This window comes from Phragmites australis, chromosome 20, assembly GCF_958298935.1.
Source record: "Phragmites australis chromosome 20, lpPhrAust1.1, whole genome shotgun sequence".
NCBI classification, from domain to species: Eukaryota; Viridiplantae; Streptophyta; class Magnoliopsida; order Poales; family Poaceae; genus Phragmites; species Phragmites australis.
This window is the reverse complement of record NC_084940.1, coordinates 7571808-7594530: the sequence shown is the minus strand read 5'-3', so window position 1 is coordinate 7594530 and position 22723 is coordinate 7571808. Positions and strand designations below refer to the sequence as shown.

Below are 22723 nucleotides of genomic sequence, written 5' to 3'. Positions count from 1 at the left end.
ACTGCCAGACTTGAGCTGAGAAAAATATCTAGATGAGCCGGACTTCATTGAGCCAAAATCAGATTGAAACAATATTTCGGATCCACAGAGACTATTAGTGCCGGTTGTGACTAGAACCGGTACTAATAATTGGAGCCGGACATTTGGTAGAGCCAAAATTAGAATTTATTAAAATTTTAGATCCAGATGAACTATCAGTGCCGGTTGTGACTAGAACTGACACTGATAGTGTCGGTTCGTGCTACAAACCGGCACTGATGCACTGATGTGCCGCTACTTTTGACTAGTTTTGTAGTAGTGTTAAGCGCTCACTCAGCACCACATGGTGCGACAAGTGCGAAAGGAGCGTAAAGAAGGAGGTGCGGGGCTCTTTCTCGATGGTCACATATGTCATTGAGTTCAAGTATGTGACTGTAGATCAGATTGATCAATTATTCTCGTGCATAGATACAGCTACATCACATCCCACCTTTTTTCTCCACACTAGGTTAGTGTTTTACGAGGATTGGGCCAAGCGGCGGGAGTGTCTTGTGGACTATGACACCAGATGTTGTGCAGCGAGAGCATAGTACTTGGTGCGCGGGGAGATGTTCCACCTCCACACAGTCTGATGAGTCTTCGTCAACCTCTTGTCAGATAGATTCTGAGTCGCCTCTGACTCTTATGGTTCTTGCCACTTCATGAGGAGACGTGGAGTTGGAGCGGTTGTCTGTGAGCCACATATTGTTGTCATTTAGTCAGGATGCTACCCAGCCTCATTCAAAAGCTGTTTGCTTGCTTGTGATGTGTGCTTGTTGACTTGTCGGGGTTCTTCAACTAGGTAAAGCTTGTGGTTCGCCTTGCTGTAGCTTCTCTCTCTCTTCCCTATCTCGTGCTTTGGTGATCCTCTTCATCGTCAAGCCTGTTCTAGGTCATAACTTCAGGGTGTCGTGTGGACGGTTTGTACTTCGCTTTGGTAGCGTTGTGTGCATGTTTAGTTGCTTAGCTTGTTTCAACGTTGTGTTGGTCGCTTTAGTCCCTAGCGAGTATGTTTGGTGGGTCGTTGTAATAAATACTCTTTAAGTCATAAATAAGTGTTTTTTTTTACGTGCAGTCAATATTTTCAAACTTTGACTACAAATTACTCTTTTTATATTGAGTTTAGATATTTGAAAATGATACAAATAGATTTGTCTAAAAAATAGTTTCATAATAGTATAGCTTTGCTATATTCTATAAACATATTATACAAAAAAGGTAGTAGTCAAAGGTGCATTTTGAGGATCATGCATATGTCAACACAACATTTATTTATAAATGAATGAAGCACATGCTTAGCACGTTGTGAAAGAAAAACTTGCATGAAGTGAATGAGTTGTTGCTTCGCTGAGGGCCACGAGACAACTAGGGGTGGGTTTGGTTGCTTGCATGCTTGAGTCTGGTCCGTATCTGTGAGTCAGCTCATCTCAGCTAGGCTAAGTGTATGTAGTAGTAATTTTTTTAGTTGCATATATCTGTTCAGCTTGGTTGAAAATAGATGTTGTTTGGTTGCTCGTACAAAAACATATTGTATGAGATAAAATATACAAACAAGTGTTACCATGACATTTATTTTATATCATTGTACTATTATAGTCCTTAGTTTATTTTACTAAACCTTAATATTCTTTGAAATACACTAATATCATTTAATATGTACTAATCACACACTAATAACATCATTAGCTAGGCACCATGCTGCATCCAGCGAGTCTGGATCTACAGAAATGTCCAAATTTCACATTTGTATAGAGCCAGGCTAAGTGAATACATTTACATCCCGAGAGTCGAACTCATAGTAACATACAAACAACTAAACACCTATTGCTTGCATCCTATGGCCATAGTGAGCCATATGTATGCAAGCAAATAAACACACCCTACAGCAATCCTCTGCAACAATATTGATAAAAAAATTTCTTCAAAGATAGGGCCTTCGAAGTGGGGAGCCACGTCACACCCCGGCACCATGCTACACTTGGAACTTGTCACGTACAACGCATCCGACTGTTAAGTGGGGCCATACACTCAAGGACAAGTCTAAAAAAGACGTAAGCACCGAGCGGCCAGCTCATCGATAAAAATAAACAAGTCATCTTCTTCTTCCTCAGGAACTCCTCCCTCTATTAAATTTCTTTGATGATTGATCCCCCAATCCCCTACTGCTCTCTCTCTCTCTCTCATCCCAGTCTCCTACCAGTAGCTAGCTTCTTCCCCTTAGACCATCTTCAACCATATTCCTTTCATTTTATTTCTTTCCTGATTCCCTTTTTCGTTCTCATTCCCTTTATTTTCTCTCATCTCCAACAGCTTTCTTTCGAGGGGAATCGCGAAGGGAAATGAGAGAGAATCCTGTCCTGAAGGGAATGACCTTGGGAATCCCTTCGTGACGAGAACCGTGAAGTGAAACTGTTGGAGTGCTGAAGGAAACGAAAATCTTTTCACGATGAAAATCTAAACCCTGAAGGGAAACATGAAGGGAATCCTTATGTGTTGCTACTACAAACTTTACTACTCCATTTCAGTTTATTTGTCACTGTCTTTTATTGTAGCAAATTTGATCATGCGTTTTTCTAAAAAAATTATAAATACTTAAAACGTTTATATTATTAAATTTATCGTGAAACTTATATCTATAAATCATTTTAGAAAAAAAGTTTAGTAAACTTATATCTATAAATCATTTTAGAAAAAAACGTTTAGTCAAATTTGCTATAATAAAAACAGTGATGAGTAAACTGAGGCAGAGGAAGTATCTCTTTTTAGTGTGATTGACTTGGTGGCCAATAGATGTGTCACTGAGCTAGAGGTGATTCTGTGTGTCGAGTGATTTGGATACTTGATTTGATTCGAGTGAGGATCGTGGCAGGAGTTCCTTTCCTCCCGTTGTCCTGCATGCCCGCCAAAACGGTCCTCCTCCCGCCACGTGGGCCCGGCTCCCCACGCCGCCTCCCCCGCGCCACCCACGCCGTACACTTGGCTCCCTCGCTGGCAGGCGTTCCACCCGTCGGTCACAGGGATGTGGGCCCACCGATGCTACGACAACGAACTGCGGGAGCTTTTCGCTCGAAAAGCCGCGATAGCCTTGGTCACCGTCGACGTCCCGTTTCCCTTTTCCCAATCCGCTCCGCGTCTCCCCTCCACCACCACTTCCCTCGCCGCCGCCGCCGCTGCGTCCCCACTCCGGAGGCTTCCGGAAGCGTGGGGCCCACGCCGCAGCCGCCTCCGCTGATGCTTCTCTCCTCCCGGCCTCCTCCTCCGCACCTCCCTGGCCAAGGCGCCGCGCCCGCGCCCACCCCCACCCCGTTCCTCCTCGTCCTCCGCCAGCGCCAGCGGCGGCGGCGGCATCGCCACAACCGCCCGCACCGCCCCGTCCCCCACGCCTCCCTCTCCGACTTCGTCGCCAGCCTCCCCTCCTCCCTTGCGCTCGTCGGGCCCGCCGCGGTCGCCGCCGCGGCCGCCGTCGCTTCCTCCTTCTCTTCCTGGTCGTCCTTCTCCTCATCCCGGAGCAGCCTTCCACCGCCGTTCCCCGACCCGGAGGACTACAACGCGTGCGGGGATGTCGCGGGGGAGTGGATCCTCTTCACCAGTCCGACGCCGTTCAACCGGTGCGTGCTGCTGCGGTGCCCGTCCGTGTCGTTCGAGGACGGGGGCGTGCTGTTCGACGGCGTCAACGAGAGGCTGCTCACCGAGGAGCGGCATTACGTGAACCTGAGCTGCGGCCGCATCCCCGCGGCGCCTTGCGGGGACGGCGCCTGTGACATATCCTACCAGAGGATTTGCATCGCCCTGGAGGACGGTGGGGTGATCGCGCTCGATTGGCCCGACAATTTGGACTTGGATAAGGAGCATGGGCTGGATTCGACGGTACTTCTCGTGCCTGGAACGCCTGAGGGGAGCATGGAGAGGAGCGTCAAGATGTTCCTGGTGGATGCGCTCAAGAATGGGTACTTCCCCATTGTGATGAATCCTAGAGGGTGTGGCGGTTCACCTATCACTACGCCAAGGTGAAATTCTGCTCATTTGGGATGCTTAATTGTTTCCCTAGTTAATATTGAAGCGTTGGAGTAAATCATTACCTGTCACAAGTAGTTGCTTACTACCAGAACTAGAACCTTGCAAGTTGTTCATTGCTTGATATATAGTATTCACTTTAAACTTCTCAATTTTTGTTGCTTGTGATTGTTAGACCCTAACATCAGGCATTGCTTATGTATGCTCAATGCAAACTCAAGTATGCCACAATATAGTACTATAACTGTTGCCTATTCTCAAGCTAGATTACAAACAGTCTAGACAAATATTTTTTATACAGCCTAGTGATTGTAAGTACTGATATGTAACAAGGCATCACTGGAAAACAACAACTGCCAAATTCAGGTAATTTCATCGACCAAAGTGTTAGCTTCTTACCTATTATCCTACTGAGCCATTAGCAATCACTGTTGAGATTTCTGATACCCAGAATTCTTGGAAATTCGGAACATCATGGACTCTATTTGTGATCAGTCATGCACTCTAAAACTGTTGTATTAATGCACCCGTCATATTTATAACTTCATTGTATTAGTGTACCCCATTATGCTTGTACATAAGTTTTATGCTGCGGTAGTGATGGATATCTGTTCTAAATTGTAGGGCTTCTAAACTACCTGCTTATGTAGGTTATTTACAGCAGCTGACAGTGATGATGTTTGCACAGCAGTACGCTTTATAAACAGTAAGAGACCTTGGACAACACTAATGGGTGTTGGATGGGGATATGGTGCAAATATGCTGACAAAGTACCTCGTGGAAGTTGGAGAATCTACTCCTCTTACTGCGGCTGCTTGTATTGACAACCCTTTTGACCTACAAGAAGCAACAAAATCTTTTCCTCATCATATAGCTCTCGATCAAAAGTTCACAGCAGGCTTGGTCAATATTCTGCGTGCTAACAAGGTTGTGATCCCTAGTGCTCTCCCAAAATTTTCGTCCCCCTTCTGCCATGTGCTTTCGTTTGTCCATATGCTCACAATCTCTCGGGTGGGCATGTGCATATATCAATCCACAGAACAAGTGAAAGTCCATTGTAGTAGGTAGCCGTAATAGCGTCTCACTTTAGCATTCCTATAAATAGAACATGGGTGTAAGCTGTACAAGTTGAATAACTTAACCAACCACTGCTCTTGTGGTGATCTCTACAATTTGGCATTACCACAAGTATTTTAAGCCTTTTCCCTGGAAGTGCATTTAGCCCAACAATTGATGTTTATTCTTTCAGGAACTCTTTCAAGGTAAAGCTAAAGACTTCAATGTTCAAAAGGCTTTGTCAGCCAGTTGTTTGCGTGACTTTGATGGAGCAATATCCATGGTTTCCCATGGGTTTGATACCCTTGAAGACTTTTATTCTGAAAATAGCACAAGGCTATCAGTTGCCCGTGTGAAAATACCTCTATTATTTATGCAGGTATAGTTCTGAATTATCGGTAATATAAGCAATTGCAGACCTTAGTTAACTTGCTATTTATATCATCATATTAATTTGTATGCCAGAATATCAAAAGGTTAACTAACTCTCAACATTATACTGAAATCTAGTGCATGCATTGTCAACACCATCTTTTTAATTATCTAATTTAGGGACATGCTGTGTTGCAGAGTGATGATGGGACTGCTCCACTTTTTTCAGTACCCCGCAGTTCAATATCAGAAAATCCTTTTACAAGTCTTCTCCTTTGTTCTTGTCTACATTCCACTATCTTCACCTTTCAGAGATACACTGTGTTAAGGTGCCAGAATCTTGCCTTAGAGGTAACATTGTTTTATTTATTTCCTTTAGGACTCCCAATGGAAACATTATTGTACAACTTCAAGCAATAGACATGTATATTTTTGCGTCCTTAACAAGATTTCTGCACAAAAGTTTCATCAAGATAATTTTTTTATAGTATCCATTCTAAATAAATAAATTTGTTGAACGATACCAACATTTCCATACAGAAGATTGATGTATACCCATACCTCTCTCCCCCCCCCCTCCCCTCCCTCCCTCTCTCTCATCATGCGCATAACCAGTCCTCCTGGTTTTTTTGGTCAACCAGATGTTATAGTATTCATGACCGATTATAATGAACACTGTTACTTGCAGTGTCCCAACCATAGAATTTAACATTTTTATGGATCTCTACTGCAAGTGCTTCTCCCATGATGTGTGCATTTTCATCTGGCGCACTAAATTGATATTTGGATTTATGCAGTGGTTGTTAGCAGTGGAGTTTGCTCTTCTGAAGGGTCGTCATCCACTTATCAAAGATGTGGACATCACTATTAACCCATCCAAAGGTCTGGCATTTGTTGAACCTCAAGCAGATGATAGGAAAGCTCCAAAAAGAAACAGTTTTCGTCAGCAATCTGAGCTTATTTTGTATAATAATGCTCCCCATGGAGTAAATGGGCTGCTTGTAGATTCTGCAAAAGTGTATTCTGGTGCTCAAAACAAAGAAAACGGGCAGTTGAACAATAATAGTGATATAGACAGGGAAAATAGAGATCCAGATGAAGAGTCAGGAGAGAGTTCTGAAGATGTTGAAAAAGGTCAAGTGCTACAATCAGCAAGCCTTGTGATAAACATGCTAGATGCTACAATGCCTGGTACTCTCGATGATGATCAGAAGAAGGAGGTAGGCCAGACATAGTAAATTTTCGCTGCTGTGCAGTTCATATCTGCATTGTCCTGAAGATTTAAAATCTACTCATCCCTCAGTCCTAAAGGAAGGGGATTGGACTAGCTTCTAAGTTTGCTGTATTTTTCATCTAGGCTTTACACTATTTTCATAAATTAATTGTTAAGCATACTGTCAAGTCATTTAACTTAATGTAGTTTCTTTTACTCTTTTTGTCTTTTATGCTATGTTTTCGATACATGGAATGAGTTTTTCATACAAAGAGTGAATGTTTCTGATAAGCATACAATTTTGGTTTTAAAAACTAGAAGTATGGTTGTTTGTTTCTGGGGACGGTACAAGAATTTCTTGCTAGAGTCTCGTGACATATCAAGCTGCTTACATTTTTTTCTTTCTTGTTATAAGGTTCTGGTAGCGGTGGAGCAAGGTGAAACTCTTGTGAAAGCTCTAGAAGAAGCAGTACCTGGAGATGTGCGTGGAAAACTTACAACGTTTGTGACTGAAATTTTACATTCCAAACGACAAAATTTCGGTTTAGATGCATTGAAGCGACTTGGCTGGAACAATGTAAGATCAACCACCACCAAGACAGTGGCCCAGGAAAAGCTCAAAGATTCAGATAACGAAAGTGGGCTTAAGGATTATAAAATGGTTGATCAGAACAGGAGTTCTGCAACCAATGGTGAGGGGGACCAGAAAGATAGTAACATGACAAATGACAATAGTCCTGGAGAAAGCATCGAGTCGTCACAAGGAAAGCCTTCCCAAACTTCTGGACATGTTGGAACTGCAACAGAAATGGGAAGCGAACAACAACCCAATAAATCAGAGAAATCAAACTCAGGAATAAGTGATAGCAGTGAAGAGGAGCATAGAACAGAACATGGCAATGAAACAACCCCAAAGCAAGTTCTTGATGATCAATCAGTGGCCAACTCAAATGGGACTCCTAGAGAAAGAGGGCAACCAACAGATGCTACAGCAGACCAGAATCCACAATCCCCTGCAATAGAAAAGGAAAGTGACACAGTACGCACAAGTGAAGATAAGGCTGCTAATAATGTGAATGATCAAAGCATGCAAGTCTCTAAAACAGAAGAATCTAAACCTCCCCCGGTTACTGTCACCCATGCATTAGATGCATTAACTGGATTTGATGACTCTACTCAAATGGCTGTCAACAGTGTATTTGGGGTTCTTGAAAATATGATTGATCAGTTTGAGAAACATGACTCTGAGAAAGGCGAAAATCCAGACGGAAATGATGATGGACCTTCTGTGGATGAGACAGAATCTCATATGAGGGAGAGTATGGACAATGCCTCAAGTGGAGAAGATATAAACCAAACATCTCAAGAACCAGAAAATAGCAGTCCTGGAATAAGTCATTCAATAATGTCCAATGATGATTGCACTTGTGGTGAGGGAAATCCTAATTTAAGCATTGCTTCATCTGCTAAAGGAACAATGAGATATTATCAAGGAAATGGAGCTGGTGATCATGTGTATACTGATGGTATGAAGCAGGTCGCTGGCTTACCAGATTATTTATTGGATATAGTTGTCAACTCTTACTTGAAGGCACAGTATGCAATGTACCTTCATGAATTTCTTCATACACAATTGGAACTCAAATCACCAGAGTTGAATTCAGCAACTGATCTTTTCCTTGATCCACAAGAGGGTAAATGGAAAATAGCAGACCAAATGGACAATGTGCAAAATGACATTTCTAAATCTGGCAAACATAGCGGCATCATGGGAGAGATCAAATATGCTGGATCCTCACGAGAACCATCTAGAACAGACAATGTTATTGATGCACCCTACTTTAATCCAGGAAAATTTCCAGACCCTACATACAAGTCAAATGAATGGAACAATACAGTAGCAACCAGGTCCAAAGCTGATAATGCTTTGAGAGAGACACTTATATGCTTCATTAGAGATGAACTATCATGCGCCCTCCAAATTGAAGTTGGTCGCAAACTAGGGATAACAGATACTAAGCAACTTGAAAGAAGTCTTGCAGATGATGTTAAACAGGTTGCTACTCAGGTTTCGAAAACTATTGTGCTTGACTGTGAGTTATATTCAGTGGCATGTGTGCAAAGGAATCCAACAACTGTCAAATTTGGTGCAACACATGGAAAAAATGTTGTTGAAGCTGTATCAGCCGCAATTCAGCAATCTCAACATCTGAGAAACATTCTTCCGGTGGGTGTCATAGTTGGTGTAACTTTGGCATGTTTGAGAAATTACTTCCAAGTTGGTGTCTCTAAGCATGATGACCATCTGAAATTCACTGTGAACTCAGATATTTTGAGTGAGGATTTTATTATTCGGGATAGCAGCGAAGCAAATATTCAGGATAGTGGCAAAGCAAATGCTGATAATAATACTGAAAAAAATTGTGGGGACAACCAGCAGGAGATGACAAGGTCACAGGGTCAAAGTATGATGGTCGGGGCCGTAACAGCTGCCCTAGGAGCTTCTGCTTTGGTAGCACATCATCAAGTAAGCAAACTAATATCGTTGTCTATATTTTCCTTACTCTATTTTATAAGAGATACTTCTTTAGTTCCATTTCCCTGTTTCACCACAGTAGAGGAAGGATGCATTTTTGAAATAATTAAATCTTTCTCTTTCTTCCTGTTGGATTCTGTTTTAAAATGCAAAACTTCTATATTTCAGCAAAAAAAGGATGAAAATCATGATGGCATGGATTGCACTACTGCTTCCTCTCATCAGAAGGGTTTTGTTCAGGAAGAAAGTGCCAAGCTTGAGGACACGGCACAGGAGAAGAGCCAGAACAATTTGATGAGCAGTTTTGCTGAGAAAGCCCTATCTGTTGCTGCTCCTGTAGTTCCTACAAAGGGTGATGGTGAGGTTGATCATGAAAGGTCTGTTAATGTTACTGTTATTTTGTTCCATTGTCTTACTCTCTTTTTCCCCCCTTGTTTTCTTTGATTGCGCTTCTCAAGTTCTCATGTCTGACTTTCTGCAAGTAGGCTTGTTGCAGTTCTAGCTGAAATCGGACAAAAAGGTGGAATTTTGAGGTTTGTTGGAAAAATTGCTCTACTCTGGGCCGGAATTCGTGGTGCTATGAGCTTAACTGATAGGCTTATCTCATTCTTACGTATCAGCGAAAGACCCTTATTTCAGAGGTGAGTCCTATGTTTTTATGCACAAGAGAAATAACTGAATAAGAATAAGAACATAATTTAAATGGTGTGCTTTCATCAGATGGATTATGTTAGTCATACATGAAATTTCTAGTATGCTCTCGTGTTTATGACATTTTTTAATACTATTTTGAGTGTCTATGTTCTGTTCGTGTTGAGTCCCAGGTTCGGGATGCATTTATGTGTAAGTGATGGCACATAATCAATATTTTTTGGGTGTTCGTACCCTTGGGGGTCCTGCCTAGGATGGGCGATGTTTTGTCTCTATTCCTCTTTTTTAATGATGGACAGAGGTCCAGCCCCCATCTCTTTCCAATAAAAAATAAGAATCTAGATACAACTACATCTCTTTCGTTCTCATTTAAAAAAAAAAATCTAGAATTAATGTCATTTCCTTTATTCTCATTTGCAACAAGGATGATATGCGGGGGTGATCTACAATTATACATTTCTTGTCTTTGTTAGTGTAACTTAGACAATATATGTAACTTCTGCCGAAGAACCAATAACCTGTGACAGAATGATGAATTGGCTGTGTTAGGAATGCAAATAGAGTGCCATATTAAAATAAAGTAACATAAGAGAAAATACACACCGAATTAATGATCTTTTAATTGTTAATTTGTGTTTTTGTTTCCCTAAAAAGTTTGTATTTCTGTCAGAAACATAATTTTGACTCATCTGTTGATACAGTTCACTCTTCCAGTCCACTTTGTGGTCAGTGTCATGTTTCTTGATGTCATCGCATATAACTAGTGATGATCAGTACTGTCCCTATCTTTCCTTATTGCAACTTAGATAAGACGAAATCATAAAAATACCTGAATGGTCCTCTCAAAATGCTAGGTTTAGTCAATATTTAACAATCCCCAGATTCTTCTATTTCAGATAATAGCTTGAATTGTTTTGGTTTGATGGGTAATTTGGGTCTCAGGGGGCGGGTAGGGGTTCATTCTTGTGAAGTAGACTACTAATTACTTGATCCATGGTTTGGTGGATTTAGTTCCCTCCCTTTAAGTGTTATGTGTACTAGTTTTGCTCTTTCATGGATTAGTCAGGTGAAATTTCACCATTGTAGGCATGTTATACCTTTCATTGTTTATTTTTTGTTATTCGGCTGTCCTTAACTTATGCCTTCATCACATTTGTAGGATTATGGGCTTTTCTTTCATGGTACTCGTTTTATGGTCCCCTGTTGTGCTTCCACTACTGCCAACACTAGTTCAAAGTTGGACAATAAGCGCTTCAACTGGGATTGTTGGATATGCTTGCATTGTTAGCTTGTACGTATCTATAATGACACTTGTCATGATATGGGGCAAAAGAATACATGGCTACGAGAATCCAGTTGAGCAATATGGGATAAATATTGGATCCACAGCTCGGGTATAAACTGTCATCTCTTAGCTAGCTAACTTTGTCTTGCATAGGAAAACTTCAGAGTGCTCCCATTCGATTTATGTATGCATACAACTGACTTTTTATTGCAGGTGCGAGAATTTTTTCAAGGTCTGGTTGGAGGTGTAACTGTTGTAGGGTTGGTGCACTCAATAAGCATTCTACTTGGTTTTGCTACCTTTCGGACTGGGTTTTCTTCATTCTTAGCCAGACCCTTCGATCTTGTCAAGTCTTCTAGTAATGTGTTCTTGCTAGCTCTTAGAGGGTTTGCCACAGCAACTAGCATTGCTGTGGTGGAAGAAATGGTTTTCAGATCATGGCTTCCAGAAGAAATTGCTGTTGACCTCGGTTACTCCAATGCCATTCTGATATCTGGACTTGCTTTTTCTCTGATTCATCGGTACATCTATTCTGTCCCAGTATCACCTGTTTTTTCACTTTTTTATTGTTTTGTACATGGTTTATGTTGTTAGGAATAACAACTGTTTTTCCCTGGAGGTCCTAGGCCAATATATACATGTATAGGTGTCAATATGCATAAAACCCCTTATATGATGAGGATATTACACAGAGGACTATATATATATCTAACACTCCTTTCAAACTCATGAGGGATTAACCACATTGAGTTTGGAGAGATAGAACCTGTGATGAGCTATACTCTGTGCCTTCGTGAAGAAATCAAACAACTGAAGCTCTGAAAGAACATATTGAAGAGCAATCACCTCATCATGTACTTGTGCCTGTGTGTAAGAAGCATCAACACCAATATGCTTGATGAGCTCATGCTTCACTGGATCGCGAGCAATACTGATAGCACATGTACTGTTTGAGTAAAGAGGAGTAGGTGAAGGAAAAGAAACACCAAAATCCTCAAGTAACCACCGTAACCAACTGGGCTCCATTGTCAACAACGCTATGGCTCGCAACTCAACCTCTGCACTAGAACGAGAAACTACGGCCTGCTTTTTAGTCTTCTAAGCAATAAGAGATCCACCAAGAAAAACACAATAGACAGAAAAAGACCGGTGATCAGAAGGATCACTAGCCAAAGTAGTATCAAAATAAGCACGAAGCTATAAAGAGTTGTAGCGTAGAAAGAAGAGACGACGAAAGATAGTCCCACGAAGATAGTGTAAAACACGCAGGATATGACTATAGTAGAACTGAGTGGGAGCAGAAACGAACTGACTGAGGATATGCACTGCATAAGAAATGTCAGGTAGAGTGACACTAAGGTAAACAAGACTTTCAACTAGACGACGATAGCGAGTGGGATCTGCAAGAGGCTCATCATCAGTGGACCGAAGCTGAAGGTTAAGCTCTATGGGAGTCTCAACAGTGCGCTTATCAGTGAGAGAAGCACGATGAAGGAGATCCTGAATATACTTATCTTGGGACAGAAAGAAACCCTCAGAAGTAGAAGAGATCTTAATCCCAAGAAAGTATCGAAGATGACCAAGATCGGATATAAGAAACTGTTCATTGAGACGAGCCTTCACGAAAGCAATATACTCAAAATCACATCCTGTTATGATCATGTCATCAATATACAAGAGGAGAAGAACGTAACACAGCCAAAACGACGAAGAGAAGAGTAGTTAGGAAGGCATCCATATAGACGCTCGAAAGGAATCCCACCCTTGAGAGCAGAAGAGGGTTGTATATTGACCAAGTATGTGACAGTGGAGACCGCCTCAGCTCAAAAATAAGATGGGACATAAGAGGAAATCATAAACGCACGAGTTGTCTCAAGGAGATAATGCTTGCGCTCAGCAACGCCATTCTGAGCATGAGCTCCAGGATAGGAGAACTAATACAACGTACCCTGTTCAACAAGGAACAAAGATGCCCAGAAAGAAATTCGCCAGCAGAATCAGCATGAAAGACATGAATGAGAGTGTCAAACTGAGTGCGAATCATAGTGGCGAAACGCTTATATATAGATAACACCTCGCAACGAGAAGACATGAAATAAATCCAAATGTGGAGAGAGAAATCATCTATAAAGATAATATAGTAGCTATGAGCTCATTTCGAAACAAAGGGAGCTTGACCTCAGTCATTTGAGTGAACAATATCAAAAGGACGTTGAGACACTGACTCATTACGAGGATAAGGAAACTGAATCTGTTTACCAAGCTTACAACCCTGACAATCTAAAGACGCATCTCCTGAGACTGACCCTAAAAGATCACGATGAACTAACGAAGATAGATGTGACCTGCAAACATGACCAAGACGATGATGCCACTGCTGGAAGAAGCTAGTAGTCGAGGAAGCAGAAAGATCGACAACGACAGCTGAAGTAAGACGAAACCAGTCAAGCTCCTGTAGACACTGAGAATTATGATGCTGGGGGCCAGTACCAACCAGAGCATCTGTGCGACGATCCTGAACACAACAAGAGTCAAAATCTAGAATAACGCGACAACCATGATCAGTAAGCTGACCAGCTGACATAAGTTGCATAATGAGTTGAGGAATATGAGTAACAGAAGGAACACTAAAAGAATAATTGTTAAGGGTGCCCCGACTAGCAACAAAAAGAGAACTACCATCAGCGGTAACAGCATGAAGAGGAGAAACAAGAGGATGAAGCGAAGATAGACTAAAAGAATCAGAAGTCATATGTAAAGATGCCCCTGAGTCAAGAATTCAAGGTGAAGTACTTGATTACGTAGAAGATGGTCTCTCAATGACAGAAGAGGGAGTAGTAGAACATGTCGGTGTAGAGCCAGAGGTAGCAACCAGGCGGCGAAGCAGTGTCACAATCTCCTATCGAGTGTCAGTCGAAGAGGTAGTCAAGGTAGAAGCACCAGAGGAACGTCGAAGATGCTTATTCTTCCAGTAGCAGTTCGCCTCAACATGGTCTTCCTTGCTACAGTAGGTGCAGTGAGGACGACCACCATCACCTGATGAGGCTGTAGAAGGTGAAGGACTTGCACGAGGAGCAAGCGACGGTGTAGACAAAGACGTAGGCGCAACAGGTGGACGAGCAGCCAACACTGAGGGAAACGGCAACAATCTAGAACTATGCAGACGAGTCTCCTCCAAATGTAGCTCCATAAGAGCCTCCATATGCGTGACACGGGGATGTCGTGTAAGCAGCTGGGCATGACGCTGCTCAAACACTGGACGAAGGCAAGTCAGAAACTCGTAGAGGCGTCGAAAATCCCGTTCAGCGCGCAAATCCAAGCATCATTGACAGGAGCGGCAACTAGCAACACAAAAGGGAGTCCAATTGACGCCACACAACCGACATCTGAGCATAGAACACATCAAATGTGGCATCGCCCTGCTGAAGAGACTGTTCTTGGTGAACAATAGACATATAGAGAGCATCTCCAAAAGGCTCATAAGGTCCGATGAAGATAAGTCCACATCTGAAAGGCAGTAGAGAACTCAACAATCTTAGAAGAAATCTTAGGCTATACACTAGCAACCGAAATAGACGCGACATGAGCATCATCATCCATCCACTTAGCACAGTCAGACAACTGATCACGGTACATCTTCAAAGCTTCATGATAGGCAGAGACAACCTTCTCATAGGCAACGGTGGTGACGTCAATAACTACTTTGTCTCCCTAGTCGACAGATGGTTACAAGGGTTCCGTCGGAAGCTTAGGAGAAGGCTGACAAGGAACGTCGTCAGAGAGCAGACCCCAAAGACGAAGCCCACGCTTGTGAGTGCGTATATGCTACATGAACTCCCGGTAGTTGGCACCATCAAAGATTACCGAGCACCGAGGAACGAAAACGGTGCTCAATGACATCATGATGAAGTGTCAAACCACGGCGAGAGCGCAAAGGTGAAGCGGCGGTCGATGGCGAGAGCGCAAAAGAAGCGGTGAGCAACAGCGAGAGCGCAAAGAAAAGTGGCAGCTGCTGCAAATTTTGTTTTTGTTTTTTTTGCTTTTAGATGACTCTGTTACACACGAATAAGTCGCCTCGCCTCAGGTCGCGAACAAAGCGGATGGATAGATCGGGCACAGGAGGCGGCTCGTCAGGAGTCTGATTGGTGCGGAAGGACGACGCCCCGGTCTGAGGCGATGCCAGATCGAGATGCGGCGGAACCAATCCGAGGCGAGCACGGCCCCTGGTGATGCAGACCCGAAGCAAGCGGCCTGCAGACGGATCCGACATTGTGAGGGGGTACCGGGGAGGGGGGGGGGGAGGAAGCCGAACGACGTGGGGTGGGGAGGGAAGCTCTAATACCATATTAAGGATAGTAACTTGTATTCTCTGTAGGACCTAGGGCAGTATAAATACATATACAAGTGTCAATATGCACAAAACTCCTTATATAATGTGGATATTACACAGAAAACTATATATATCTAACACATGTTACTACTGGTGAATGCTGAAGGCAGTCATCAATAGACTTGGAGCTATAATTCATTGAATAGCTGGGTTTGATTTGGGAGGGGCTACAGTCCATCATTGACTCTGCAGGTGGTTTGGGAGGTGGTGGGGGGGGGGGTGTTAAAAAAACATGAAATGGGAGATGATGGCTTCAGTGAAAATGAATTGTCGCATCAATAAACTATCTAGTTGCCTTTTTCAGAAGCTTTAAAACATATGAAGTCCATGATGCATATATATGATTTTATCCATCTTTTTGAAATACAAGCATAGTTCATTTGTTCAAAGTATTAAAATACGGTGACATCAATACAATTGAATGGCAGGTCATTACCCTCAGTACCAGGTTTCTTGCTACTTTCTCTGGTGCTTTTTGGACTTAAGCAGAGAACACAAGGAAAGCTTGCTGCACCCATTGGCTTGCGTTCTGGAATTATGACTGCTAGTTATCTAATACAAAGCAGTGGTGTTATTACATCCAAACCTGAAACTCCGTTTTGGATGATTAGCACCTACCATCTACATCCTTTTGATGGTGTTATTGGCTTAAGTATCTGCTCTTTGCTTGCTATCCTTTTCTTCCCTCAAAAGCCTGTTCAGAAGGATATATCTGTGTGATGAGAATCAGGAGAGTAAAATACTCTTGACATATAGCTACTGGGGTGAGCTTGAACAAAGACGAATCACCTCTGTACATATGTAATGCGAGCAATGAAGGGTTGCTCTTGTATACCATGTTAAAGTGCAGCCGATGTTGTGATGCACTGCAACTTGGCCGGAAAAATTACACTCATTTAGCTCCTTGCTCATTAGACCGAGAGGTCTGCTGAATGCAATGGCTTTGGATCAGTAATTGGGGTATCCTGGCCGTTTATGCTTGGCAAATGTGTACACTACTCTTTTCTGGACTATCCGAACGGGGTTAGTTTCTTCCCTACGTTATAAGGTTTGTATCTTAACGACAATTTATCTTCCATTTTTACTGTGCTAAATTGCTAACTCCTTCCACTGTTACTATGAATGCAGGCGGGGCAGAACAAAATGACCCGGTTGTTGGATATGCCTAGGAAGAGAAACTAGCAGATACGATAATATAAGGTAGTTTTTGGTTCATAGGATGGGATGGGACAGAACGGATTTTTTTTGTTTTTAGTTATTTATATAGAGAGCAGTACGATGAAATGGTTTGGAATCAGTTAATATTTTTCAAAGATCCGGGATGGAGCTGTTCCAAAAAATGATAGAACGCACTCGTCGCACTTTGAATGTGATATTGATAGTGGACCCGGAGTACTAAAATTGACTTGTTTCATTCCACCCAACAACAAGCATGTATATATGAATGAAATCATCTTATACTTAAATATATGAATGAAATTATTGTATCTCACTTCGCTCTATGAGTTCTTCGTACTGGTTGACTTCTAGGTTTGGTCTGTTGATCGCCTACTGTATTTTCGTTCATGAATCTTCGGACACAAGCACACCCAAGTTTTTTTTGAGATAGCAAATTTTGCCCAGTACACTGTACATAGAAAATAGCTCCAGGACCAGCTGATTAGGTGATGTATATCCCCCCTCCCGTTCTATCCTGTGTTATAGCTGCAATGTTATTCCAACGTATCGAAGTTTTACAAGCATTGTATCTCTATGATATTTGGCTAGGTTCTCATTCAGAAAGATCTGTCCTTTGTTTTGTCATGTTCTTTTCCCCTCTATTCGTGGTGTTTATCCGAGTTCTGATTCAGCTGGGGGACTGTAAATTCTGTAATACTGTAAAGAAATCCGAACAAGGGAAAACCGCATCCAGCTGAAGATATACTCCTAGGAGAAGAGGCATTCTGGCGCGGAACATCAGTGACGATGCAAACCTGTGCTAAACTGCTCCTTTCAATTGTGTTCAGGGATTGGTTGGTTGTCTCTCGTGACACCGCAAACTGGCCCGATTCGAGAACTTGTTTGGAGCACGAGATTTTCACAAAAATGTTTGCTGAAACTTCACATAAAATCGTTTAACTCCTGCAGGATTCGATGTGGGCGGAGGCTGGAGAGGACGAAGCAACGCGACCGCCAGCAAAAGTGCGTGGCATCCAGGGCCGGGCGGAAAATCTCTGGCCGAGAGCCTGCCGCGAGATCGGACGGCGACACTTGGCGTCCCTAGTCAGCAGCAGAAAGGCCCGGCGCGCCGTGGGCCTCGTGGCGAAACCGTCAGCTCGTGTTCATTTCCGCTCCCCGTCTCACCTCACCTCACTTCACTTCTGCCTTCCCATGGCGGCGGCGGCTCACCTCCTCTGCTCCCCACCGGCCTCCTCCCCCGCTAACCGTCGTCCCCTCGCTCCAGGCCGCCGTCCCGCCCACCGGGCCAAACATGCCAGAGGCCTCTCCTGCCGCGCGTCGCTCGGCCCCGACGGCTCGCTGGCCTTGCTCGGTTCCCCCGGTCCGAGGCCGGCGCTACCAAAGGGGAGACCGTACCTGAGAGATAACTGCCTCATCTTCCCGCCCCCGCGCGGCCGCTGCCCGCTCGCGGTCGTCAAGTTCCTTGGCGGCGCCTTCATCGGAGCCGTCCCGGAGGTCACCTACGGGTAAGTGAGCGGGTTCCGTCCATACGTTCAACGGTCTATTCGATTCGACTCTCGTTGGCTGATCGCGTGGCTGGTTGCAGCTACCTTCTGGAGCTCCTGGCGCGGGAGGGCTTCCTCGTGGTGTGCGTGCCGTACAACGTCACCTTCGACCACGAGGCCGCCGCGCGGGAGGTCTTCCAGAGGTTCCACGCCTCCTACGACGCGCTCCTCGCGTCGGGGCTGCCGGAGGCCGGGCTCAGCGCGCTGGACATCGCGGAGCTCCCGCTCTACTCCGTTGGCCACAGGTGATTTGAGCTTGGAAATGTCGGCGCCACTTGATCGATGATTTGCCATATAGGAAGCTTCAAAGTGTGTTTTAATTTGTTAAAGGTGTATGCTGTACTTCCTTAATTACTCTGTGATGGTTTGCAGCAACGGTGCCCTGCTTCAGCTGTTGGTGGGGAGCTACTTCTCCGAAAGGATACCAAAGGTTCGCTGATGTTTCAGGGATAAGAAATCTGCATAAATTTCTGTTTCTTGAATAGTTCAGTGTAATGACTGGAAAAGCTTGGGTCCCTAAATTTTTGGTATTATCCCATCATTTAGCGCTTCGTGATTTTGATTCTTATTTTTCTGTTGGGTTCTTCTCATTTTAGGCTAACGCCATTGTCTCATTCAACAATAGGCCAGCATCAGAGGCTGTTCCTTACTTTGAACAGGTATTTAGTCTGGGCTTTCTTACTTATGGTAAATGCCTGAATGGGTGTACCTTTTTCTTCTTCATACCTTACTGTTTTCTCTACGTTAGGACTTACACTGCCAATTTTCTGATACTAAGTAGGTGGCACAGAAATTGGACCAATAGTAACAGTTGACATTGAACTTTCTAGATAACTGTGATTAAGAGAAAATCTGGACCTAAAATTAGCTGTAGGGACTAGGGATATAAGTTACTGATTCAACTCTTCTTGCTAGTTAGTTGTACTTGAAATATAAGGGAAGAGGGTTTTGACTGTAGGTTAAATGAGTATCAGTGCATGGTGTTCAACAATATAATGTGTTTGTGTGACCAAGTAGTTGATACCTGCATCTAACTTTGGAACACTGCATTGAATTATTCAAGCCACAATGAGATGTTGAGTTGTACTGGATGCAGTCGAGAGGTTTTCTTGCATTCATTGTATATTGAGCTATACTTAACATGTTTAGATTAAGAAACCCAGTGTGACCCAGTGGTTGATGCTAATTGTTCTGGTTCAGATCAGAGCCTTGCAAATTGGCTTGATGTTGTAGCATGTTTATAAAATTTGACATGGCTATGACTGGCCAACCCATGCCCATGTGTCTGACCTTGCTTGGATGCATATACACCACATTTGCAATCCCCTCATAACTGCCAAAATGTTGCTGTTCTCTGATATTTGTACTGCAGCCAATACTGTCATGTGTTTGGTTTGTCTGAGGTTTTGTATGGAGGGGCATTGTCAGTTTCAACCAAAAAAGGAGAAGATCTCCCACTGAAGTTAGTCATAGAAGGTTTTTTGTGTTCACAGTTAGCTCGTCCATTGTGAAGTCAATGGGGGGAACTCTTCAGGATCTGTTGTTTAATTCAAAAAATGAGCATAGTAAATTCATCGTGAGCCTTTCTAACACTTTTTGGCAATGAAAAGGTGTTAACATCGCATCTGAGGAACATGCTCAATGCTAGTCAATATACTTTAATTCCAATTTTCCAATGCAATTTGTGTTTAGAGCTGATTTGAGTCTACACTGTTAAATGTTACCTTACGCTCTTTCCTCCTGGTTTTGAAGTTACTCTCTCTTATAGTTAATTTGTTTTATGCAGATAGGCCCCCTTTTTAGTCAACTGATGCCTATGATGGAGGCCTCACCTGTTTACTCTGTTGCCAGAAATGCATCAGGTGATTGCTTGTTTACAACTTATCTTCTCGTGTTATCTATCATTTATCTATTTGATACAATTCCTTTGGTTGAAAGCTCCATGAAAAAACCCTATGTTTTAACGCAAGCTATACATATTCTCTCCAACGACTGAGCAACCTGATAACCCCTTTTGAGTTGAAGCTAGGCCTTGTTCTTAATTATAGTTTTGTAGCTTCTGGAGTTTCACTGCATTGTGATAAAATGTTGCTGCTGCCCTGCATAATCACACATAATTTTGTAGCATGGTAAAAATGTGCAGTGTTGTCTGCTAACATTTGTTAAATGAAAGATTCAAACCAAGACATTAACTTTTGCTTGGCATGACTTTGTAGGAGATGCATGGAAGGCTCTATTTGATTTAGCTGGAGGTTTTATACGGGAATATGATCAAGAAGCTATGGTATCACTGAGCAAATTTGTCGATCAGTTACCATCAGTAATGAATCAGGTAGTACATTTAACTGTGCTTCGGTGCTATATATCATGAGCTTCAGTGCTTCTGCATCCTGATGATAGCTGTTTCCCATGTTATTTACAGGTTACAGAAGGTGTGTCTGAATTCAAACCAACACCACCTGAAAATCGTGAATTCTGCAAGAACTCCTACAGCGTACCCAATACATTATTGGTATTGAAAAAATTGCATCTACTCGATTCACCTCTACCTATTCTAGTTTAATATTTATGATATTTTATGTATGTCCTGTAGGTGAAATTCAGCGTCGATACTATTGATGATACAGATATAGTTGAAGACGTCCTGAGACCCCGAGTAGACTCTATTGGTGGACAAATAAAGAAAATCATACTTTCAGGAACACATCTAACTCCATGTATACAGGTAATATATCATGTTTTTCATCCACAAATTATATGCATTACATGCTGTTATACAGAATTCCACAACATGTGTGCAAGAGCAACATCTGTGCAAGAGCAACATCTTGTTCACCAATAATAGTCTCTACTTGTTGACAGCACTAGAATGGAAGTAAGCAAGCTGATGTTTAATTAGGGTCATTGGCCATCATTTGGCATTCTGGAAATCGCTGCTTCATACTAAAGAGAATTTATGAGTTATTATCTTCTTTACCATTTCTCTACACAAAATCATTGTTCATGTGTTCCAGGCATGTCAGGCACTAACCTTAGCTGTATTACAGGATGTGAAATGGCAAGTTGGTTCAGAATACACTCCAGCAGATGCTCTTGCCCAGGGATTGAAATCATTGGCTCTCAATGAAACAAGGGTCCTCTCAATAACTATTGCTGATTGGTTTAGATCCCTTTAAATTTTGAGTTACTCAATACATCCATTGAAGATCGGAATGCTTCTTACAAAGGTATCTACTACTGTATCTAGATTTCATAATCAATGACTCAATTCATATTCACACCTTTGGGTTAAGTTATGTGGTCTGTGCACCTGGGATAAGCGCTTGCATCTCTCATCCAGTTATTATATTGGAAATTGGTTTACTTACCTCAGAGCTAGAGAATCAATGGTATGATATGGTTTTCAACCAGTTAACTTTGGAGAATCAATGGAATGTTTTGTCGGTTCCGCCTTGCTGGTGCAGTCGACTGGGGCTGGCATTGCAACAAGGCATCAGAGTACAATGTACAGTATTTAAGAGCAATCCATTTGGGCTGTGCTGAGTTGGTTCGGCTTACCCACAGGCCGTACTACTACTATCTGATCAAGATTGAGGGTTTGGGACCAACTTGGATTGTAGTTGCAGACTATACAATCGATCTAACTGAAGTCCAAGAAGACATTATCCTATTTCAGGTACGGCGCCAGCAAGGCCAAGTTGGCCAAATATCTTGCTTCGCGCAGGCAAGCCTGTACATGTAATGTGGTTTTCTGCTGGCTGGCGAATAGGCTTTATGTGTCAAACGAAATGTAGATTGCATATTGTATTTTCTGAGCATACTTAATAATCTCACGGTATAGCTCGAACAATTGGACTGTTTTGGGTATTTGATTGTCGTACAAGCAGTTGGTTATGTATCAAGTCTATCGACTCCTGTGCAACTCCTGTGCATCTGCTGCAAGAAGGCCTGGATGCTGACCTGGGAACTGATTGTTTTGGTTTTCTGTTCTTCAAAGAGTGTGCAGTAGAACAATCTGTGTACATTCAGAAATAGGAGGCTATAATCTACAGATGCAATAGGGGTGAGTTTTCATCAACCACCTCATTCCAGTTCAGTAAAACTAAAGTAGATGGGATCAGTGTCTAGTCCTAAACCGACCAAATCTTAGAGGAAATCTGACCAGTTCAGGGTATGCTGGGATTGGTATCTCCGGTCCAATCAGAAATTCAGAATGCAACCGTTTCTTCTGCTACGAGCCACATCATAGAACAGAAAGGCCTAGCTACATTTTGTGGAAACGATAGTCGTCTCAATATCGATATCTACACAGGAGAGGTCTTCCCTGCGTGGGTGACCGCAAGCCGCGTCGAGGGGTGGATCGGGGTGTAGCCCTCAAATGCACGAGATCAGTTCTCAGGACTATTTTCTGCAGATCCGTATGTTTTATGTAATGCTACAGTATAGTAACTCTCCTTGTCTTGTA

At 42.8% G+C, this 22723-nt stretch overlaps 2 protein-coding genes across 10 annotated transcripts; both read left to right on the top strand.

Moving 5' to 3' along the window:
- Window positions 1–3071: 3071 nt before the first annotated feature.
- LOC133901682 (uncharacterized) lies at window positions 3072–17026 on the top strand. Of its 5 annotated transcripts, none has more exons than XM_062343120.1 (12): window positions 3072–4025; window positions 4683–4959; window positions 5282–5467; window positions 5659–5811; window positions 6258–6680; window positions 7089–9200; window positions 9450–9586; window positions 9695–9850; window positions 11020–11254; window positions 11359–11666; window positions 15964–16583; window positions 16664–17026. In XM_062343120.1, exons 1-11 carry the CDS (start codon window positions 3250–3252, stop codon window positions 16253–16255), a joined length of 5055 nt encoding a protein of 1684 aa, XP_062199104.1. In that variant the 5' UTR covers window positions 3072–3249; the 3' UTR covers window positions 16256–16583; window positions 16664–17026. The 5 variants fall into 5 exon arrangements, with proteins under 5 accessions (XP_062199104.1, XP_062199103.1, XP_062199106.1 ...); XM_062343119.1 differs by having other exon boundaries at window positions 9378–9586; XM_062343122.1 differs by having other exon boundaries at window positions 3889–4025; window positions 4724–4959; window positions 9378–9586.
- A 614-nt stretch (window positions 17027–17640) lies between these two features.
- On the top strand, window positions 17641–22152 carry LOC133901684 (uncharacterized). 5 transcript variants are annotated; one of them, XR_009906750.1, is made up of 10 exons: window positions 17648–18219; window positions 18300–18503; window positions 18631–18688; window positions 18855–18917; window positions 20045–20120; window positions 20475–20590; window positions 20681–20770; window positions 20852–20983; window positions 21306–21485; window positions 21670–22152. XR_009906750.1 is itself a non-coding variant. In XM_062343125.1 (9 exons), the coding sequence occupies exons 1-9, from the start codon at window positions 17669–17671 to the stop codon at window positions 21432–21434; spliced, it is 1419 nt and encodes a 472-aa protein (XP_062199109.1). In that variant the 5' UTR covers window positions 17650–17668; the 3' UTR covers window positions 21435–22152. The 5 variants fall into 5 exon arrangements, 2 of the variants coding, with proteins under 2 accessions (XP_062199110.1, XP_062199109.1); XR_009906749.1 differs by having other exon boundaries at window positions 17649–18219; window positions 21632–22152; XR_009906748.1 differs by having other exon boundaries at window positions 17649–18219; window positions 21599–22152.
- The last annotated feature ends 571 nt before the right edge of the window (window positions 22153–22723 follow it).